Below are 22908 nucleotides of genomic sequence, written 5' to 3'. Positions count from 1 at the left end.
TCCACAACACCGGCAGGCCACAGCTATAGAATCCAAGTACGCGAGTACGTGAAAATTGCATTTCCGATGGACCCGTCAACTTGTCAGCCACATACAATGGATTCCGTTCGTACACCTCTGTTCGCCAGGCAAAAGGTTTCGATATTACATTTAGTGATCACATCCTTTGCAAAATTCTCGACATTTTTGCCAAAGAAATTTATTTTGAAACCTTTCAAGATGGTAAGAACTGTTGAGTATTTTAAGTCGTAAAATTTATAAAAATAAAACACACTTTTTTGAACTGGAGTTTGAAATAAAAAAAATGTTCTATAACACATTTAACATGAAACGAAATAATAATAGGTATCGATAATAATGGTTAACAAAATGTCGATAAATTCGATAAGTAAATCGCCACATCCCTAGTGTCGACGGATAACACTAGCAAGAAGCTTCTCAGTTCAGTTAAGCGAAGTAATTTTGTTGTGAAATAAGTTCTTATTGGCTGAAAAGAGAAAAATGACGATACTTTTTGAACTTTAAAATACTTGCATACATTTTTTTTTTTATGGGACTTGCCGGTAATCGATCAGACGTATTACCTGATGGTAAGCAATCGCCGCCGCCCATGGACACTTGAAACACCAGAGGCTTTACAAGTGCGTTACCGGCTTTTTGGGAGTTAGGAATTTAAGGGTTATTGTTCGGGAATGGGGATGGGGAAGATTGGGAAGGGGGAATTGGGCCTCCGGTAACCTCACTCACACACCGAAACACAACGCAAGCATACCTATTTGAGTAAAATAATTATTAGCTAAAATAGTTTGGAATGTTTTATCATTTTTATTTTTTAGAACAGTACAGGAATACCTAAGTACATTTCTAGTAATCCGTTACGATTAGCAAATAATACACATCCTGAATCCTCAAATTCTTAAACACCAAAGGGTCTAGTGTTACAGGGTCCATGGGCGGCGTCCCGATTGCTTAGCATCATATGATCCGTGCCCTAACAAATATTATTATACAATGTGATAGGGGTGGGACTGCTAACCCGTTAAGGCTGAGTACTACATTTAATTTTATCAACAAAAAAAATTATATGGGGGGTTATCTATCCTATCCCTATCACATTGTATATTCATATTATTATACAAACCTGGACATAGCGAGCTCTTAGAGGCGAAGCGTTCGGACTACCCCGGAGCTGCGGACTACCTAGTGGGTTACCTACCGGGGCTCCGGCTCGAAAAGCAGGAGTAGGAACGGGGTGGTTTTTAGTCAGTAAGAGTCTGACACTTTCTCTCGCCTCGCCCAAGGCGGGAGAAGGCATTAGATGATTTTCCCCCTCAAAAAAATAAAAGGTGTGATGTTGCATGCAAATAAAAACTAAAAGGTCTGTAAACAATTTACTCGTATATTTGACGAAATAAAATTACAAATCAAAAGTAAACAAACGAATCCACGGTAAATATTTCGCGTAATCCGTAAATATGAAGTTTTGTGTGGGATCACATCTTAACATTTCCTTTGCAGGATCTTTGGATTTGACTGCGTGGCTCACGGCACCTCGTACGTGCCACCTCTGGCCCAGCTTGAAGTACAGTCCACTGCCGGTACTCGCCGCCCAGCATACCGAATCTAGAAAATACCACATCAACAGCCTATAAGTGGAAAATATCATCTATACTAATATTATAAAGCTGAAGAGTTTGTTTGTTTGATTGTTTGTTTGTTTGAACGCGTTAATCTCCGGAACTACTGGTCCGAATTGAATAATTATTTTTGTGTTGGATAGTGCATTTATCGAGGAAGGCTATAGGCTATAAAACATCACGCTATGACCAATAGGAGCCGAGCAGAGCGAGTGAAACCGCGCGGAAGTAGCTAGTAAATCATAAATAGGGGTATGAAATTTAAAAATCGATTTAATTCGTCAGTTTAGTAATGAAAAAATATTAATAATATGTCGTAAAAGAAAATAAAAATTTAAGAATAGGAGTTAGCGATGCAACGTCATTAATTCTATGACCATTCAGATTCAGACAGATAAATAATCTATGGATACAGATACAATACAGACAGAAATTCCAGAGATTAGCGCGATCAAACAAACAAACCAAAAATTTTCAGCTTTATACCGTACGGGGAGACCTCTTAACTTAATTTAAAACCACATATTTGTTATCATCTTGGCTAACATTATACGAAAAGTGAGTGAAATAGGCCCAGTAGATAATCCAAAAAGTGCATTCTTCTCTTTGAACTAATTTCAACACTCTACAAATACGGCATTGCAACAGCCGCGTCACATGTCCGTAACATTTCTAGACAACCTACAACATTACAGCTCTTCTGTGAACAAGGAACATGGATACAGAATTTAATACTTGATTAATTAATTTATTTATTTTGCTTGAAAATTTCATTTCTGTTTTCGTTGAAATATTTAGTTGGTTTATGCTTCTGCAGACTAGTAATACTTGTAGTTTCATCTATACTATACTAGCCAAACCCGGCGAACTCCGTTTCGCCACCAATGATTTTCCCTGTTTTCCTGCTTTTCTCTTGAATTTTCTTGCTATAAACCTCACGGAGTCCAAGACCTTTCCAACGAATGCAAAATCGTGGAAATCGGTTCGTGCGTTCTGGAGTTATAGCGTCAGGAAGGAAAACCCGACATATTTTTATATTATATTACTAGCGGACCCGACAGACGTTGTCCTGTCTACACGTCTTTAATTTGAAAATTTTAAACTTTTTTTAATAAGCTAAAACATTCTGGACCTTTTTGATGAAAATTGTTATTCAAATGTTATGACAATATCTAACGTCATTAATATTTGACACTGCGATGGTAGCGCCGTCTGTCGGATCCAATGTAAAACATTTCAAAATCAACAACTACTAATAAATTAATAAATTAAAAACTAATTAAAAAAACATTGTCCAGCGGACAAAATTGTGAATCTAAACCATTCTCAGATCCCTTGAACACACACAAAAAAGTTCATCAAAATCGGTCCACTCGTTTAAGAGAAGTTCAGTGATATACACACTTACAGAAAAATTATATATATAAAGATTATAATATTAATATTGTAAAGCTGAAGAGTTTGTTTGTTTGATTGTTTGTTTGAACGCGCTAATCTCCAGAACTACTTGACCGAATTGAATAATTCTTTTTGTGTTGGATAGTGCATTTATCGAGGAAGGCTATAGGCTAAAACATCACGCTATGACCAATAGGAGCCGAGCAGAGCGGGTGAAACCGCGCGGAAGTAGCTAGTTTAAGTTATATGAGTGATCTCCATACTGTATATTTATAAACTGTAGATTACTAAAAACTCACCTGCGTTACTTGCTGCGCAGAATTTGCTACTATTACTTGGGATTAATTGTCTTGCAACCGGATTGGACCGAACACAGTCCTCAGTACTCAGTACCGTCATCTCGACTGCGTGAGCATTTCCTGTCACGTCATACTTCTCTGTGAAACCCCAACCTAACAACTAAAATAGTAAAAAATAAGAAATTAAATCTTAGGCCAGCCGTACACGGACTGCTTCAAGCAGTTATAACCGACTGCTTGAAACCGCGACTGCGCGATGAACTATAGCCATTCATTCGCTGCTCGAGCAGTTGAGTACACGCTACCCAACTGCTCGAGCAGTCAACAACCGACGGCTCAAGCAGTCGACGCCGACCGCTCGAGCGGTCTGTGTATTTCGCACAGCCGCTAACTGCTCGAGCAGTCCGTGTACGGCCGCCCTTAATAATGCCTTAATTTTATTATAATTAAATTATATTGACTGCCTCGTTGGCCGAGTGGTTGCAAGTGCAACTGCCGGGCAAGAGATCTCGAGTTCGTTTCGTGGAAGTAGTACTGGGTACTATTTTCGGTTTTTGAAAAATTTCTCAGTAGTAACACTCGGGCAAAGTATTGCTGGGCTTTTTTCGATATTTCGAAAATTTCTCAGTAGTAGCACGGAGTCTGGAAATGTGCCCGGTATATGGCAATAGGCTCACCCCTATTACATGGGACTTAAAATATAAAATGTGAAAAGGGGGTTGTCATTGTATAGTGCTATAATGTGAACCTCTGCCTACCCCTTCGGGGATAAAAGACTTGACAATATACATTTAATTTATTTCTTTTAGTCAGTCATTTATTTCAATTAATCCTTAATTAGGCAGTTTTGAAACGTATTATACGTACCCATCCCGTCTTTCCAACAACGCTTTCTAGCTCTGTGAATTGTCTAGGCCAGAGGCAAACACGTCTCACCCACTCTGTATACTTCACGGGTTCAGAAAGTTCCAGAATCGCCACGTTATCCCTATGTATATTGTCGGTCAAAGAAATTTCTGGATGCTTTATAATTCTTTGTACCTGAAATTAATGAGACATTTAGGGCCATAGCTTACGTCACACGAATGACCCCCCCCCCCTCCCCGTCCTTGTCACAATTGTTCACATCTGTGAGACCTCCGCCTACCTAGTGTGACGTCACATTTAAAAAAATTACATCTAGATTTTTTTTAAATTTTCGATAATAGTTCCAAGTTCGTGTTTTAACAGTTCGATTATAATAATTGAAATGTGACGTCACGAAATTTAAGCCTCCCCCCTTAACGTGTGACTTAATTAATGGATGGCCCCTTTTAAGGTCAGATTGCATACATAATTATTATAATTATGTTATGGGTCCATATGACTGCAACTTCTACGTAACACATCTACTTACAACTGTAGATAATTGATGACAAGTGTGGGAAAGCCATGCTTCGGCACGAATAGGCCTAACTAACAGAAAACCGACGTGAAACAACGCTTGCGTTGTGTAAGTGAGGTTATCGAAGGCCCAATTACCCCCTTCCCAATCCCCGATTCCCCAACAACCCTTAAATTCCTTACCTTCAAAAGGCCGGCAACGGCACTTGTAATGTCAATGGTGTTTCGGGTGTCCATGGACAGCGGCGATTGCTGACTAGCAGGTGATCCGCAAGCTCGTTACCGGATTGTACCATAAAAACAAATCAACAAACCATTTCAGCAACAAACCTTCTACTGCTGAACATAAGCCTTTCTCTATAACTTATTGACAGAGATGCGACCTGCATTCTGTAGGTCTCGGCGACCTAAAACTCCTCAAAGCTAGCAGCGCACTTACAACTCCTCTGTTGTTGGTTTGGCGGGTGTACACCATGAACAGCGCTGTTGGTTTACCATCTGGCGATCCGTCTGCACGTTTACCGCCCTGTCAATTAAACAAAGTCCTTACTTACTAGCCCACTCTGCGCTCCCTCTATTGAAGTTAGCAAATTCTGTATTCCAAGATAGACCTTGAAGAGACTCTTTACGTTGGTTTCTCCGTATATAAGAACGCAATGTGCTGCAGTGATGACATGTCTATGGGAAATTAGGGACCCCCCACACCCGTAAAAGTGGTTCTCTCCCTATAAAATAGAAGAACACATTTTAAACATAATTATTATGTTATCGGCTTACTCACGTAACTGTTTGACGAGGAACTCGTCTAGTTTCAAACCATGCTAGAGGCTCATATTCATACATTCCAGGCAGAGGGCGCGATAGGCGCGAAACTCGAGTCACCAGTAGCAGCGCGACAATCGCCGCGTCGTGTATCGCGGAATGCTGCTCATGAATATGAGCCTCTAGCATGGCTTGAAACTAGTTAAGTTCCTCGTCAAACAGTTACGTGAATAAGCCGATAACATTATAATTAATTTAGTATATCTCACGAAAGTAATAATAAAATTACATTTAAAAATGGTTCAAAAGTTAATTTGACAATTTTTAAGTTGACATTTTCGTCTACCGAGTCCACTAGGTCTTTAACTGCCAATAGAAAACTGTTGAAGGCAAATCCTCCGCTAACGTCGGTCACCGGTGACCACCACGGCGTTCAATGTATTACTGTTAAGTATGCTTAGTACAATATCTATAATTTTTATTACACATATGTAATATGTCCGCAAAAATTCAGTGTTTTGTTGTTTGAAGTTCTTTACGTACCTCAAGTTTATAAATCGCTGCCCTCCACGGCCATTGGCTCTTTGTTGTCGGAGTACCACATGGCTGCAAGATTGAATACGTCATCATCAGTATCTATAAACATAGATGCAAGTGTGCCCCACCGGCTGCCCCTTCAATTTTTTTTTTTTTTTTTTTTTTTAAACTTTGCCCCACATTAGGATTTTCTCCTGTGTCGTGGGTGCATTTACAAACATACAAGTTCACATGCACATGACACCCAGATCCGAAACAACAATTTGTGGATCACACCAAGAGTTGCTCCGTGCGAGAATCGAACCCGCTACCCGTTGCACGGCAGCCAGTTGCCCAGCCACCGCACCAACCGTGCTGTTATTTGCTCATCTGGTTAATGCTTTTTATTCGTTTGAGAATCTCGTCATTCCTGATTCGATCTCGCAAAGAAACACTGAGTATGCGTAACCCTTTAGTTTAGCCCAACACAAATGGAGCCCAGGGGGCTTAGTCTGCTAACAATTGGTCAGAACTTAGCGATCACTGAGCAGTGCGAGAGGGACGGAGCTGTGTAGGTTGTTCAGCTTTTCTCGCACTTCAGTTTCGACCATTCTGACACAATTGTAATAGTCATTAAGGCCCCTGATTCGATCTCGCAAAGAAACACTGAGTATGCGTAACCCTTTAGTTTAGCCCAACACAAATGGAGCCCAGTGGGGCTGATGCCCAAGAACCTGGATAACTTAGCGAGTTCGAGCTCCGGCTAGAAGTAGGAGTACGAATGCGGTGCTTTGACATTTTAGGGAACAGAGAAGTTCCCTAAGAAAAAGAGGATCTTCCGAACAGGCGAGGTGATCAGCCTGGCCTTTCTGCCCAACTGTTGTCCGTTGGGATTTTCTATCCGTATTAATTCGCATGTAAACGTTCAAATGTGCGATGCAGGATATTTGTGACGTCATCCATTAACTATGCTCGTCGATAGACTCTATTGTGCGACTTCTGTCATCTGTCACTTGTTAGAGTGTACGCCACAACATTCTTTTCCGCTCAAGACGGGAAATGTCATTGGATGATTTTCCCTCATCAAAAAAAGACCCTCTATAGCTCGCCATTTGTATGTTAAACGTTAAAATTATATTTTCTATGAATTTGTCAGTTTCTGGGGACTTTTCGGTTTTTCGAAAAATTTTCCAGTAGTAGCACGGAATTATGCCCGGTATATGGCAATAAGCTCACCCCCTATTACATGGGACTTATAACACAAATGGTGAAAAGTGGGTGTATGGCGTAATGTGCACCTCTGCCTACCCTTTCGGGGATAAAAGGCGTGACGTTGCGTGGTCAGTTACTATGAGTGTTAATCTCACCGGTTCTACGACTCCTGGTTGTGGCGCCTGTGTGTAGCTGCCTTGAGGGTTGTACATAAAATAACTGTCTCCGCCATTTGGATATGTCTCTGAACTATGTAATTCATCAACACGGTAACTGCAAATATAATTAAATAGGAGTCTATGTTACATTTGAATAGAAGGCTTTGCATTGGTACTAATAAGAGTACTATCGATTGCATATCGACGGTTAAAAGGAAATAGGGTATAAGCGACAAAAAATGAAATGTTCAGGAGAGCCGTTTAAACTCGTCGGTCGTCGAAAGAATACTAGGAAAATGTATAAACGCCAAAAATATCATCGTAGAGCCATTAGAGTAAACGCATTCGAAAGAGCGGAAAATTTTTACGTACGATAGCATAATAAACTCAACACGCAAACTCAACTCATAATACCCTAGTGGCATTTGGATTGTCTACCCAGAGATTAGAAAACTCAATGTATGGGGATGACACTGACAAGAGTTAAAATTTACGACAATCCCATATAATTTTATTCTCTACTCTCTTTGTGGACAAGTGCTAAGTGATATTTGGCTCTGAGCCTCTAGTCCAGGGGCCTTAGTCTGCTATTACAATTGTGTCAGAATGATCGATCATTGAGCAGTGCAAGAGAGACGGAGCTATACAACCTACATAGCTCCTCTTGCATTCCTCAATGATCGACCATTCGACACAATTGTAATAGCAGACTAAGGCCCCAGGCCTTACTTACCCTCTATAGTCTTCGACCTCGTCTGTATCAGATCTCATTGTTGTCCAAGGATTCCGTTGGGTTGTTGTAAGGACTCCACCGACTTCACTTCCAAATGACTGAACCCAGCTGAAAGAAAAATATCGTTTGATGGGATCTTGATGAAAATTGGCACAAAATTGTTATTGATACTCACGGTAGGTTGAGGTTTCCCGTCATTTCTAGGAAAGTTTTGTTAAACTTGAAAGTTTCAATAGGAGTTTCTTCAAAAGGCATAAAATAATTTGAATCGGGACCAGTATTTATATTCGAGATAGTAGCAGAGGTTGTGGTCGACACAGTGGTCTCTTCCATTATCTTAGCAGGTTTGATTGCAGTATTTTCCAATGTGTCATCTTTGCAAATCACCTTCCCATTGAGCCTTATAGCCTTTAATTTTGGGACACCATTGGTAGGATCATATTTAATTGAGAAGCGCAGTGGGATAGGTTGACCAGGGAATACGCGTATGTCACTCTCAATTCTGAAATCAATGTTGTTTTTTGTGACCACTTTTCCTATTGGATTCTGCAAACAGAAAGAAATATTTTATTGCATTAAAATAATTCACCGTCACCAATTTTGTAATACAGGCTACACATCTTAACTTCGTAATTTTACTGCACAGGTGCTTTACCACCAGATATATGATATGCTTTTTTTGAGGGGGAAATGCCAATGACTTTTCCCGCCTTCAACGGACGATAAGGGAGTGTCAGACTCCTACTGACTAAAAACCATCCCGCTCCTACTCCTGCTTTTCGAGCCGGAACCCCGGTAAACCCGCTGGGTAGTCCTCAACTCCAGTATATGATATGCTACGTTGCTATAGATGCGTTTGGCTTCCACCAATCAGATTCATTGGTACATATATCTTAGCAGCGGTGGAAACGCATTTAGCTAAGGTGTGATGGTTATGGGTGATGTTATACAATGTGATAGGGGCGAGACTTCTAACCCGTTAAGGCTGAGTTCTACACCTAATTTTATCGACAAAAGTTGGGGGTCGAAGTGGCCGAATCCCCTCCCCTAAAAGTTATGGCTATTTTAATATTTTTTTTACTTTTTTTGATATCAAAGGTTGTATGCGTCGTAGAAACAAAAAAAAAACAACAAACGGTAGCTAATAACCTTGGCTAACTAATTCATTACTTTTTTCATATGTTTGATAATGTTTTGGTGAGAAAAAAAATCATTTGTGAATTATTTTTACCGAAAAAATCACTATTTTTCAATATTTTCAATTAGGGGTTCAACCGCCCATATTATTTTTTTTGTAGATAAAATTAGATGTAGTACTCAGCCTTAACGGGTTAGAAGTCTCGCCCCTATCACATTGTATATGTATTGTTTTTATATGGAAAAATGCGTGCTATCGATGGCTTCCCTGTTATGACACATCGCATATTCCTCGCAACAGCTAAGTAGGAACGGTCACATAGTTTTACAGCCTAGCTATTACATCTTCGTAGCATAGCTACATAGCACATCTCTGCTGGGAAATCACCATTAATTCGTAGGTTTGAATCTTTAGTTAAAACTGTAGGTACCTACTGTTCCACTATTAGCTCTAAGACTGGTATCATACACACTCATTGAAACTCAATTAATCTTTACTTATGTGTTAAAAGTATCTTACCCTCAAATGCAAGGCTGGTCGATCCAAGACAATGTTTAGCCATAAATAGTACAAAAGGCTATCTGTCGATATCAGGACAACGGCTGACCAGAGGTCTGGCTCAGTCTCTGGTGGTTCATACTCATAGATACGTGGGCATGGTGACGGATACACTGGGGTGTCCTGTTCATATGATACTGATATAATCACCAGAAGGATAAGAACTGCAATCTGTTGACAGAAATGTTATTTTAAAGGTCAAGTTATTTTGGTTTAAGTAATGATGATTAGCAGTGTGTTATGTATGTTTGCACACGTATTTTTAGTTCAAAACTTCATCATTCATTACGTCTTTTAAATCTCTCCTAAAAAGACATTCATCTAGAGTTATGTGTGAGTCTGTATATCTAAAACTCAATTAGTGTTCGCTAGTCTTACTAAAACTTAAGAACGGCTGGACCGATTTAGCTAATGCTCTTAAATTATTTGGGGAAGTCCAGGGAAGGTTTAAAACAGGGAGAAAAAATGTTTGAGGCAGTACGAAGTGTTTGTATAAATAAAATTAGTCCTATTATTTTATATAATAGTAGTAGTATCAGTTATTCAAAGTATACTGTTTCCTATTTTAACAGAACCTATTGTTTTCATATTACACTGATCTGATTTAGTCTTACACACAATACACAACACAAAGAGATTGAATACCTTTATTCCAATCACCATTTTCTTCATTTTATTTTAAACTTATGCCACGAACAATAAGAACTATTTTTGCTTTTTATCGATCATCAACAGACGCGGTCGCCCTCGGTCGTTTCGTACACACAAATGTTTTCAAAAGATATTACAAATAATATGTCAGGGGTCAAGGAAGTCATGGTGAAGGAAACAAAGGATTTTGAACTATAAACCTATCGAGTTTAAAACTAGTTTTTAATAAATTCCAATGACAGATGATGCCTCAACGGGTTTGTTTAGGATTGAAAGAACAGGTTCACAAAAACTTTATACAAAATGGCGTCTTTGTTCGTTTGTTTGTCTGAATAGATGTTCCTTTATAAGGAAAATTGAGAAGTTTTCAACTTTAATATAATCAAATGTTTAATAAACTGCTTCATTTGAAAATAGAAATATTCCTTATTTTTTTTATGTTAAATGGGCCGACGTTTGGCCGCTATCTCGCCTGATGGTAAGTGATGATGCGGCCTACGATGGAGCACGTCTGCCCATAAGCAATCTATTCACCCGGGCTTTGAAGACACCCAGGGCCTCAAGTCTGGGGTGCGGTGCCAGAAGACCTCCCCGTGGTGCACCCTGGGTACAGGTAATAGTCCCCCTAACGGGGGTGATAGGGTTGGAGTGGCTATTGCCTGTAGCGAACTTCTGGACGAAGCGGAAGGACCCGAGATGGGTTCCAAAGGCGGCAGGCTCTGTGCTGACACATGGCCTGCGCCTCCGAGGGAGCGTCTTTCCACCCGTCTCTCTGACTTAGCAGAGAGCGTGGCGGAGAGGCAAGGACGGTGCTCGTTGTGCACTCACCCTGCCAACGAGCAGCATCGGGGCACAAGTTGTTCCTGACTGCAACCGTTGATATCGTAATCCGTGAAGAGGTCATGGTCATGTTTTATGACTCTGAACGGGACGAGGGTCTTGGCTTGATCGCCCGGACCGCGAGGAAGTTAACCTCTATAAAAAATTCCTCCAATACCAAGTTCTGGTGCGCGGCGAGGGTATGCGTGGCTGAGGAGTAGTGTCAGTCTCGAGCGCACCCCCAGCTAGGGGACCGGTGGACCCTCTAGTTGGGATACAAATATACACTTACCCAGGTACAGGGGGCACTGCCTGGGTGGACTGAATATTTCCCCCACACTCGTGGGAACTGTATGGGAAAGAAAACAAAATCAATAAAACCACCAGAGGAGGAGAGGGCAGGTGAGCTTAGCTCGCCTGCAGTTGTTGTGGCAGAGAGCCTTAATGGCTCTGATACCCGTGGGGAGGCGCTGGACTCGTCCAGCAAGTCCCACACACGGGTCCCAAGCTGGAAGGCGTCGGACTCGGAGTCCGACTCCTCATCAGTGTTTGCCGCGAGCGTGAGCTCTCAGCGACAGACAAGGGCGGCTTTCAAGCGCCCCAGGACGGAGGAGGGTCGGGGATTGTCCTCGTCCTCCAACGCGCAGGAGGCCCCGGCCCCCCCTAAAATCCCCACGGCCGCGCGGGGTGGAGGCAGGGGAAGGGCAAGAGGTTGGCAGGTACTGTCCGATCCAAGCCGGCTGAGCGCCCTGCCGCAGAGGGTAGCGCTCTAATCAGTGCCGTCCACTCGGACTCCTCCGTGATGGAGGTTGTGGATGCCGAGAGCTTGAATGGTGAGCGTGGCTCTGAGACCCTTCGTCAAGCTGTCAGGGAGGGACTTCGCCAGATAGCAGGAAAGAAATCCCAGCCTGCCGGAGCCGCTCAGCTGAAGTCGGTGGAGGCCGAAATTATGGCGGCGGCCTTCGATATATGTAGGGTTCCCTCGGCGGGAAAAGTACATCGGGAGCTGGCCGACATGCGGCGGGAGCTGTCGCGCTTGTCGGCCTCCAATGCGGCGCTGGAGGCCGAGCTCCGGACCACTAAGGCTGAGCTTGCCGTTTGCCGAGGACGTCAACCTCAGCCTCCGGCGGAACCTGATTTGGTGGAGCTACTTCGCAGGGAGATGGCTGCTTTCCAGCAACGTTTTAATGTGCTGGAGAGCAAACTCCTCCGTCCCCCGCTAGCGGCCTCGAGTTCAGCGACCTCGAGGTCATACGCGGCCGTTGCGGCCAGGCCCTCGACCTCCTCTGGTCGGACTAGCCGCGATACTCAACCGGTGGCAAGGCCACGAGCGGCTCCCCCAACAAGGGCCCCAGCTCCTCCAGTGGTGCAGGCTCCGGCTGGCGGGCAGGCGGTAAATGCGTCTACCGGACGCAGAAGAGGGAGGAGGGGTGCAGCGGCTCAACAAGCTGCCCCAGTCACAAGCGAGCCCACCCTGCCGGCAAGTGGTGACTGGCAAGTAGTTGGCGAGGCGAGGAGAGTCGCCAAAGAGGCGAGGAAGCGCCGCAAAAAGCGCAGCGGCAGCGGCGTCAGCAGCAGCGCAAGGAGAAGCGCGCTGCGGCCTTGCTTCTCGCCCCTAAGACCGCGGCTGTAGTTATTACGCTACAGCCCGATGCAGTCCAGAGGGGTGTAACGTATGGCGACGTTCTCGCCAAATTGAAGGGGGCGGTGACTCCCGCGGAGTTCGGGGCCCCTGACGGGTTCTCAATGAAGGTGACGGCAACAGGAGCCCGTCTACTTGAGGTCCCCGGCGCGGCCAGTGGTTCATCCGCCGACGCCCTAGCCGAAAGGATTAGGGCGTGTCTCGGTGCGGAAGAGGTTCGCGTGTCCAGGCCCACCAAGTGCCTTGACTTGCGTATATTGGGTCTGGACGACTCCGTGACGGAGCACGAAGTGGTGGCCGCTGTCGCCAGGACGGGAGGGTGCCCTGTTGACCAGGTCAAGGCAGGCACCATCCGTCCGGACAACTCGGGGCTGCGCACGGTGGTGGTAAGCTGCCCCGTGACAGCGGCCAAAAAGATTAAGGAGGGCAGAAGGCTCCTGGTGGGGTGGGTCTCGGCGCAGGTCAAGCTGCTCGAGGTCCGGCCTCTGAGGTGCTACCGCTGCCACGTGGGCCACCACGTGAGCGTTAAATGCACCTCGGAGGTTGACCGCAGCGACCGCTGCTTCCGCTGCGGTCAGCCCGGTCACAAGGCCGGTACGTGTACCGCCCCGCTGCACTGCGACGCATGTGCAGCGGCCGGCAAGCCGGCCAATCACCGGGTCGGGAGCAAGGCCTGCTCCCCCTACCAAACCCAGGGATAAGGGTAGGCCCTCCGCCGCCCCCGTCGTTTCCGCCACCGCCGCCGCAGTCGCCACTGCTACCGCCGCCGCGGTCTCCGCCGGCCGTAATGCCGCCAGGGAGGAGGTTGTGATGGATTGTCAGTAATGACTCCATTCCGCCTCCTCCAGGCGAATATCAACCACTGCGCCGCCGCTCAGGACCTTCTACTCCAGAGCATGGCGCAGTGGTCAATAAATGTCGCTGTGGTCTCCGAGCCGTATTTCGTCCCGCCCAGGGATCACTGGGTTGCGGACTTGGACGGCTCGGTGACCATCATCTCGTCGGCCGCCGCCGGTACCCCGACTCTCGAGAATGCTCGGAGAGGCCGGGGTTGTGTCGCAGCACGGTTCGGAGAGATCGCTGTGGTGGGCGTGTATTTCTCTCCGAACCGAACTCTCGCCGAGTTCCACAACTCCCTGAGGGAGTTGGTCGCCGTCGTCGTCGGGTTCCGTTCCCTCCCCGTGCTTGTCCTCGGGGACTTCAATGCCAAAAACTTGGCTTGGGGTTCCCGGCTCACTGACGTTCGGGGTAGGATGGTGGAAGACTGGGCTCTGGAGACAGGCCTAGTCGTCCTGAACCGGGGTTCTGTCCCCACGTGCGTGCGGATGCAGGGCGAATCGGTGGTGGACATATCGTTCGCCAGCCCTGCTCTGTCACCTCGTGTCGTTGACTGGCGCGTTATGGAGGAGGTGGAGACGTTCTCGGACCACCGGTACATCCGGTTTGACGTCTCCACCGAGGCCGCGAACCCGCCAGCCAGACAGGCCCCATATGGCCCGCGTTGGGCGCTGAGACAGCTGGACCGGGAGCTTTTCCTGGAAGCCGCAATCGTGCAGGCCTGGGTGATACCACCGGACAGGCCTGCCGACATCGACGAGGAAGCAAGATGGCTCCAGGACGCCATGTCCAAAATATGTGACGTGGCGATGCCCCGGGTCCGGCCAGGTCAGCGCAAGCGCCAGGTGTACTGGTGGTCGCAGGAGTTAGCTGCTATGCGCAGTGCTTGCGTTGCTGCGCGACGCCGGTACACCAGGCACCGCAGGCTCCGTATCCGTCCTTCAGATGCGGAGGTCAGAGAGGCGGAGTTGTACGAGGGGTACAAGGCGGCAAAGGCCGCCCTCAAAGCGGAAATTTGGCGGGCTAAGGAGGAAGCCCGCCGAGAGATGCTGGAGACTCTGAACAGAGATCCATGGGGGCGCCCCTACCGGATGGTGCGTGATAAGCTCCGCACCTGGGCTCCCCCGCTCACTCAGAGTCTCCGGCCAGAAGTTGTGGAGGAGGTAATTGGCGCCTTGTTCCCCCAACTTCGGAGGGGTTTCACCCCTCCATCCATGACTCCGCCCCCTGCGGTGCCCAATGCGGGCCACAGCGACGACGACGACGACATCGTTCCGGAGGTGACCGAGGCAGAACTGAGAGCGGCGGTGCGCCGGATGGGCGCCAAGAACACCGCCCCAGGACCCGATGGCCTACATGGCAAGGCGTGGGTCCTGGCCTCGGAGGCTCTCGGGCCTCGATTAATAGGTCTCTACAGCGCATGCTTGGAGAGGGGCCAGTTCCCGCTTCAGTGGAAGACGGGAAAACTGGTCCTCGTGAAGAAGCCGGGGCGCCCTGCGGACTCTCCGTCCGCGTACCGGCCCATTGTGCTGCTCGACGAGGTGGGAAAAGTCTTCGAAAGGATAATTTCGAACCGCCTCGTCGCGCACCTGTCTGGACTTGGGCCGGACCTCGCGGATGGCCAGTTCGGCTTCCGTAGAGGGCGCTCCACGGTGGACGCCATCATGCGCGTAAGAGACCTCACGACGGGGAATGCAGTGTCCAGGGGTAAGGTCGTCGTGGCGGTGTCTCTGGACATCGCCAACGCTTTCAACTCACTACCCTGGAGCTGCATACTGGAGGCACTCCGGTACCACCGGGTGCCTACCTATCTCCGTCGTGTTATCGAGGCCTACCTGATGGATAGGTTTGTCACCTACCCCGGTCACCAAGGTGAGTGGAACCGGCGAGAGATGTCGCGCGGTGTTCCACAGGGTTCGGTTTTGGGGCCGCTCCTGTGGAACATTGGTTACGACTGGGTGCTGCGCACCGACCTCCCGAACGGCGTCAGCGTAGTCTGTTACGCCGACGACACGCTGGTGCTAGCGCACGGGAGGTCGCACCAGGCGGCGGCCAACTTAATGGCGAGAGCGGTTGCGACAGTTGTTGATAGGATCCGGCAATTGGGACTCGAGGTGGCGCTCCACAAGTCCGAGGCCATGTGTTTTCATGGCCGCGGGAACGCGCCACCTCCGGATGGGTCCCAAATAACGGCAGGAGGGGTTACCATCGGCGTCGAGACGACGATGAAGTACCTAGGACTCGTCCTCGACAGTCGATGGAACTTCGTGGAGCATTTCCGACGTTTGGCTCCTAAGTTGGAACGGACGGGGGCTGCACTTAAGCGGCTCCTGCCCAACCTCGGGGGCCAAATGCCTCCTGCCGGAGGTTGTACGCGGGGATCGTGCGGTCCATGGCCCTCTACGGAGCCCCTGTGTGGGCGCCGACCCTGATGCGGCGACCAGCTCGGGCGCTGCTCACGTCGCAGAGGGTCATGGCCATCCGGGTGATCCGCGGATATCGCACGATCTCCGGAGAGGCGGCTAACCTCCTTGCCGGACTCCCGCCGTGGGATTTGGAGGCGAAGGTGCTCGCGCGCGTCTTTAGTTTGCGCGCCGACGCGCGTCGCCGGGGCGAAACTCCACTGCCGCGCCAGATTAGTGCGTGGCGGGATGAGCTCCGGCGCGATCTCATGGCGGAATGGCAACAGCGACTGTCGCAACCGAGGGCTGGGCTCGCTGTCATTGCAGCGGTAAGTCCCCTCTTTGAGGAGTGGCTAGAGAGGCGCCACGGCGTCCTCACCTACCGCCTGACGCAGGTGCTTACCGGACATGGAAGCTTCGGTAGGTTCCTGTTTCTGATTGGGCGGGAGGAAACGCCCGGGTGTCATCACTGCGAAGACCGCCCGGAGGACACGGTGGAACATACGCTTGCGGTCTGCCCTGCGTGGGCTGAGCACCGCCGTGTCCTCAGGGATGTGGTCGGCGACGGCGCCCTCTCGCGTCCGGCACTGATACAAGCCATGGTGCGGAGCGAGGGGGACTGGGATGCCGTCTCCTCCTTCTGCGAAGCAGTCATGCTAGCTAAGGAGGAGGCGGGGCGCGTGAGAGAACGAACCTCTTCACGCCCCAGCCGTCGCGAGAGACACTCCGGGCGTCGGGGATCGCGCGACGATCTCCGGCCACCGTAAGTGCGGGTCTGCGGACGGCGAGCAAGGGTAGCTCGCCGCCCGACCAGAACCAGACCCGTGCGTGCGGCGCGTCGCGTTCTGCGCGCGCCTCAAAGAGCCATCAGACCACCACAGATGGGGCCCAGTAGGGCTGATGCCTAATCCGGAGCTGCGGACTACCTAGCGGGTTTACCGGGGCTCCGGCTCGACGGGCAGGAGTAGGAACGGGGTGGTTTTTAGTCAGTAAGAGTCTGACACTCCCTCTCGCCTCGCCCAAGGCGGGAGAAGTCATTGGATGATTTTCCACCCTAAAAAAAAAAAAAAAAAAAAAAAAAAAAAAAAAAAAAAAAAAAAAAAAAAAAAAAAAAAAGGGCCTCAAGTCTGCTATTTTCAAAAATTGTGTCATTCCGACACGATCCCATTGTCATTTTGCTGAAAGTTCGTAATCTGTTAATTCACAATGGTCGATCATTGATCAGTCAATGGTCTCGTAATGGAATTGTAGTAGAATGACATTGTCGTATTGCCATTATATAAAACCAGTGTGGTAGAAATTATTTTCGAAAAACTACCACTATATTTGAAAATTTATTCATGCCAGATTTTACATATATTTCATTTTACATGTTATATATTAGTGTTATGAGTAATCTGAAGTAGTAAAAAGTTCGTATATACCAATATTATGTATATCAATTATATATTCCGATTTAAAATAAGTATCAACCTTTTTGGTTCGCGGGAAGAAGATCCTAGATCGCCAGCTCTAGTTGTCAATATTGTCATCATGAGCATTTCTCATCTCAGTATTTAGGAAAAATACTTAATTTTTTTGCGATAAAAATATTATCAAATGCTTTAATGTGGTGTTGAATTATCTTTCATTGGTATCGTAACAGTGTTTGTAAGAGAGAAGATTTAACGTAGCTTTCAAGTGTTTGTTATTGTTGTGATTAATTGAGAATCGGACTCCTAGATTGTTGTTTACCTTTTGTTGAAAGAATTTTCAGCATTATTCATTAACATGGTATCTGGTGCACACGAGCTGATTCAAGCCGTATACAATACGTCCTTGTATTAACTTTTTAAACAGAGAATTAACCAAAGAATTGTATAATATTGCGCCCACGGAGGAAGTACGAATTGCCCCCATGTAATGACGGTGGCTTGGTATTTTAGTAAAATAAATGTAATTATAATAAAATAAATTAATTTAAAACAAGATCAGTCTTTTTCTTTAATCTTAAAAATAACTACATAATAGTTAACACCTATTTAGTATTTACCTAGTCTATATAAAGAACAAGCTACCTATTTCCCGAGCATGGTATGAAAATACTTAAGGGAGGCCTATGTTCAGCAGTGAACGTCTTATGCGGCTGATATGATTCATGATGAGTATGACGATGATGGTATGGAGCCGTTTATTTATTACGTAAAACAATCTTAGGGAAAAGGGGGTCGAAGCAGTTAACTAATTGCGTGGGTAACAGAAAGTAGCTAATGAAATTAAAGAGTTCAGTATCAAGGATTGAACGATAGTAGTATCGTAAATACAAATATAACCAAAGGCGACACAACTTCAAAATACTTCTTAAAATTCAGATTTCTCGTATAATTAGGGATGCATTATAAAATGATGGTGGAATGGTGTATGTACATTGTATAGCGGCATTAGGTGCCGTAATGTGCACCTCTGCCTACCGCTTCGGGGATAAAAGGGGTGAAGTTGTGTGTTATATGTTTTTTTATTTAGTTCTACAATGTATATAAAAGTAAAATTAAAAAGTAAAGTTAAAGTTAAACTATTTAAAGCAATATTTTTGATACCGAGATACCTAATTAACCAATGTCTGCACAATGGTGTTAAAATGGTAGGTCACTGATAAAAAGATCTGTCAAAATTTTAGCAGATTACCGCATAAGTCAGCCTAACATCTGTCATTGTGTACAAGATTACCATTCTGTGCCACTTTTTTCAATGGAGTGTCAGTGGTCGACCATTGGAAAGTCATAATGACGCCATTATATTAGTAGACTACCAAACTTGTCAAAATCGACAATTTTGAAACCAATGATCGATCATTCTGACACGATTGTAATAGCAGACTAAGGCCCCAGGTTATACCCATCAGGAAACACAGACTCCCGCAAGGAGTTCCACTCCCTAGCAGTTCGCACAAGGAAGCTTGAAGCGAAGCGCTTCGTGCGAGTGGGTGGGATATCTACCATGAAGCGGTGACGCCTCGCCGATTGTCTTGTGGTTCGATGATGAAAAGGACTAGGGGTAATCAAGTTGTGCAATTCCCCCGCACACTCTCCGAAATGTATCCGGTAAAAAACGGAAAGGCTTGCGACCTTGCGCCTGTGTTCAAGGCTTTGAAGCCGGGCCTCCACAAGTGCATCATCATTGATGAGCTTCTTGGCACGCCTTTCAATGTGTTCGAGCGCATCCAGCTGGTATTTAGCCGAGCCGTCCCAAAGGTGAGAACAGTACTCCATACATGACCGAACCTGCGCTTGGTACATTTTTCAATAAAATCTTTTTTTTCCAATGACTATGTTTGTATTAATTTATTACTTACTCACTAATCATTTATATTAGCTTCTACTAGCCGCTTCGCTCACGTTTCCGTAAGATAAAAAGTATCCTATCACCCAAATCAGCTCATACTCTGTCTGTATACCAAATTTCATCTAAATCCGTTCAGTAGTTTTAGCGTGATTGATGGACAAACATTCAAACAAACAAACATTCACATTTATAATAAAATTAGTGTATAGATAACTAATTTTATATTACATTTTAATTACGTTTACGTAGGTTTTTCAAAACCTATTCTTTCAGTATTCGTTCTAAGTAGTATGTCTTTAACATGAGTTTTTCCAAACAACTTGAAAACAAAATACCAAATGGTGAAAAATTACACCCACGAGAAGGATAGGGCTTGTGACAAATGCATTCTACTCTGCTGTCACCACCCAGTTAATTGCTACAATAATAAATTAATAGATACTTATCTATAAAACAGTTATTCGTAAATTGCTTAGAACTAGGAAATTGCCACAACTCTAATTAATTCTTTAATTAGTGAAATAAACACATTTTCCCAATAACGGGTATTTTAATGCATTAAATAATTATTATTGTGTTGGTTTTTTCTGTTCGAATTTCTTAGTAACTCGGAATTAACGGCCGAATACTGAAATGCTACTCAATTTCTTAAGTTGTACTAAAATATCGTGCTATCTCTGTCTTTTATAAAGATTTTGTAGAGACAGAACTATTGTTGAGAGCGTCTTAAAATTGAGTGGCGTTTGAGTATTTGGATGTATATCTATTGTATGAAATTAGACACTGGAGTTTATGAAATAACGAATGTGTGCGTGGTTAGGTTAGGTTTGGGTCTAACCTTTTTTTTTGTATCGCGATCGAAATCCTCATGGCTAAAACCACCGCGGTGTTATAGGTTTGGGTCTAACCTAACCTAACCTAACCCAAACATAACCCAAACCTAACCTAATCCAAACCTAAGCTAACCTAACCTAACCCAAACCTAACCCAAACCTAACCCAAACCTAACCCGAACCTAACCCGAACCTAACCCGAACCTAACCCGAAGAATTCTTCAGAGCACTCCCTGTAGTATAAGCTATAGAGAATGCACAACGAAGCTACATCTCTACGCATTGCCAAAATGTCAAGTCAGTTTGAAATAGACAATCCGACACAAGACCGACATTCAACAATCCGAACCGCAACTGTACCTAAAGGAAGAAGTTGGTACTGAGGTGCACCCACCCAAAGATGAGAGCTATATTCCATGTGGGGCCGAACCTGCACAAGACAAGACAATAGGCGAAGCACCACCGCGTCATGGTAGATATCCCACCCACTCGCACGAAGCGCTTCGCTTCAAGCTTCCTTGTGCGAACTGCTAGGGAGTGGAATTCTTTGCCGGAGTCTACGTTTCCTGATGGGTATAACCTGGGTATCTTCAAAGCCTGAGTGAATAGGTTGCTTATAGGCAGACGTGCTCCATCGTAGGCCGCATCATCACTTACCATCAGGCGAGATAGAGGCCACACGTCGACCCATCAAATGTAAAAATAAAAATAAAGACGATGGGTTAAATACGTGATTAAATGAGTGCTGACTAAAATACCGACAGACAGACAGAAACATGAATTACTTGTGTAAAACGTCGTGTCGCCACCCCAGCATAGCTGCTAACTACTGATTTCGAGTCGCTAGACCGGACTAATACCGACTTAAGACTCCGTACACACAATATTAGTAGCAATTTTAGAATTTTAAAAATCTCTACTACATGGGACTTATAACACAAATGGTGAAAAGTGGGTATATATTGTACAGAGGCATTACGTGTTTTAGGTAATGTACACCTCTGCCTATCCCATCGGGGATAGAAGGATTGACGTTGCAAATATGTATAAACGACGTGAGACATATTAAATGAGATTAAAATAGGCTTTTGTTGTAAAATTATGATAGTTTTTCCTGACTTAGATACGTACCGTAAATAATAAGTGCGATGACATAATGCGGCGAACGCCATTCAGCCAACTGTTATATTTAAATGTATAATCTATAATAATATTATAAAGCTGAAGAGTTTGTTTGTTTGATTGTTTGTTTGTTTGTTTGAACGCGCTAATCTCCAGAACTACTTGACCGAATTGAATAATTCTTTTTGTGTTGGATAGTGCATTTATCGCGGAAGGCTATAGGCTATAAAACATCACGCTATGACCAATAGGAGCCGAGCAGAGCGGGTGAAACCGCGCGGAAGTAGCTAGTGGGTAATAAAAATAAATAAATCAAGCAAATAGTCTCTGTCACAAATTTTCAATTATGTGTATTGAAACAAACCTGCAACAACAAGAAATCTATAAATACCAATATTATAGAGTTTATATTCTGACTGATTTGGCTAATTTGGGTCTTGAATTTGTTGTGGAAGTCCAGAGAAGGTTTAAAAGGTAGGTAATTTTGCCGGGTCCGCTAGTCACTACATAGTATGAAACAAAGTCGCTTTCTCTGTCTCTATGTCCCTTTGTATGCATAAATCTTTAAAACTACGTAACGGATTCTGATGCGGTTTTTTAATAGATAGAGTGATTAAAGAGAAATGTTTATATGTATAATAAATGCCACTGCATCTAAGCGAAGCTGGGGCGGGTCACTAGTTTCTTATATTATTTTAAAAAGTTCAAAACGTTAGACATTTTAAAGTTACCAGTGAGTACCCTGCCTTAAGCTTTGTCACGACCAGACGAGGCAGTGGCCAGTAAGTTGATACCTTAATTTCCTTTTTCCCGGCAGACTTAATTAATTTAACGTTTGTTACTGGTAAGCTCGGCGGGCTTATGTGAAAAAAAACTGCCGTTTTGTCGTTGAAAATGCTACTTTTAGATTTTAGGTTCCTTAAATAGAATCGAGTTTTAGTTTACAAGTGGTATACACACTATTAATTGCCAACAGTTTCTTACTGAATGAATTATATCTTATCGACTTACCCACGTAACTGTTTGAGGAGGAACTCTACTAGTTTCAAGCTAAGCTAGAAGCTCATATTTATGAGCAGCATTCTGCGACATACGACGCGGCGATTGTGACTGCAGTTTTTGCGTAAACATGCATGCATAGTACGTATATATACATGCATCTGACGGATATGGAGTAACAGTGGACTATCTCGGACTGTCGACCATATTTACCAGTCACAATAAAACAAAATACAACATGTAACAGTATGTAAGAGTACGTCACAGTGTAACAGTATGTAAAGTATTATGAAGTTGATTGTAGTAAAGGTAAGCGTGCAAAGGCCCTTATGGTACATACCGTACGCATTCCGAAGACGTCGTCAGTACACATCGCATGTACAATGCGGATCAGTGGACGCAGTTGTATGAGTTTCTATACAAGTCAAACTAAAATCCGTCGCGTGCGATGTGAGCCTGTGGACGTGTACCTTAAATCAGTATTCATT

General features: G+C 45.2%; 1 protein-coding gene across 5 annotated transcripts; it reads right to left on the bottom strand.

Annotated features, from left to right (window-relative positions):
- Window positions 1-1379: 1379 nt before the first annotated feature.
- LOC118274841 (serine protease gd-like) lies at window positions 1380-10579 on the bottom strand. 5 transcript variants are annotated; one of them, XM_050697095.1, is made up of 11 exons: window positions 10440-10579; window positions 9756-9965; window positions 8274-8644; window positions 8099-8206; window positions 7363-7480; window positions 6023-6085; window positions 5329-5442; window positions 5157-5243; window positions 4202-4375; window positions 3335-3494; window positions 1380-1623 (listed from the first exon to the last, which is right to left on the bottom strand). In XM_050697095.1, exons 1-11 carry the CDS (start codon window positions 10464-10466, stop codon window positions 1418-1420), a joined length of 1638 nt encoding a protein of 545 aa, XP_050553052.1. In that variant the 5' UTR covers window positions 10467-10579; the 3' UTR covers window positions 1380-1417. The 5 variants fall into 5 exon arrangements, with proteins under 5 accessions (XP_050553052.1, XP_050553054.1, XP_050553055.1 ...); XM_050697097.1 differs by having other exon boundaries at window positions 9756-9917; window positions 10440-10567; XM_050697098.1 differs by lacking the exon at window positions 5329-5442.
- Window positions 10580-22908: the final 12329 nt, after the last annotated feature.

This window comes from Spodoptera frugiperda, chromosome 11 (genome assembly GCF_023101765.2).
Source record: "Spodoptera frugiperda isolate SF20-4 chromosome 11, AGI-APGP_CSIRO_Sfru_2.0, whole genome shotgun sequence".
In the NCBI taxonomy this organism is placed as follows: domain Eukaryota; kingdom Metazoa; phylum Arthropoda; class Insecta; order Lepidoptera; family Noctuidae; genus Spodoptera; species Spodoptera frugiperda.
Note: the sequence above shows the minus strand (reverse complement) of the source record. Positions and strands in the feature narration are given on the sequence as shown.

What these genes read in the sequence shown, in the direction of transcription:
- LOC118274841 (XM_050697095.1), bottom strand. Translation starts at nt 10,466, where the DNA reads ATGAAGAAAATGGTGATTGGAATAAAG. An exon ending in AAATGGTGATTGGAATAAAG is followed by an intron (nt 9,966 to 10,439) that starts GTATTCAATCTC and finishes TTCTGTCAACAG; the next exon opens with ATTGCAGTTCTTATCCTTCT. An exon ending in ACGGGAAACCTCAACCTACC is followed by an intron (nt 8,207 to 8,273) that starts GTGAGTATCAAT and finishes TTTTTCTTTCAG; the next exon opens with CTGGGTTCAGTCATTTGGAA.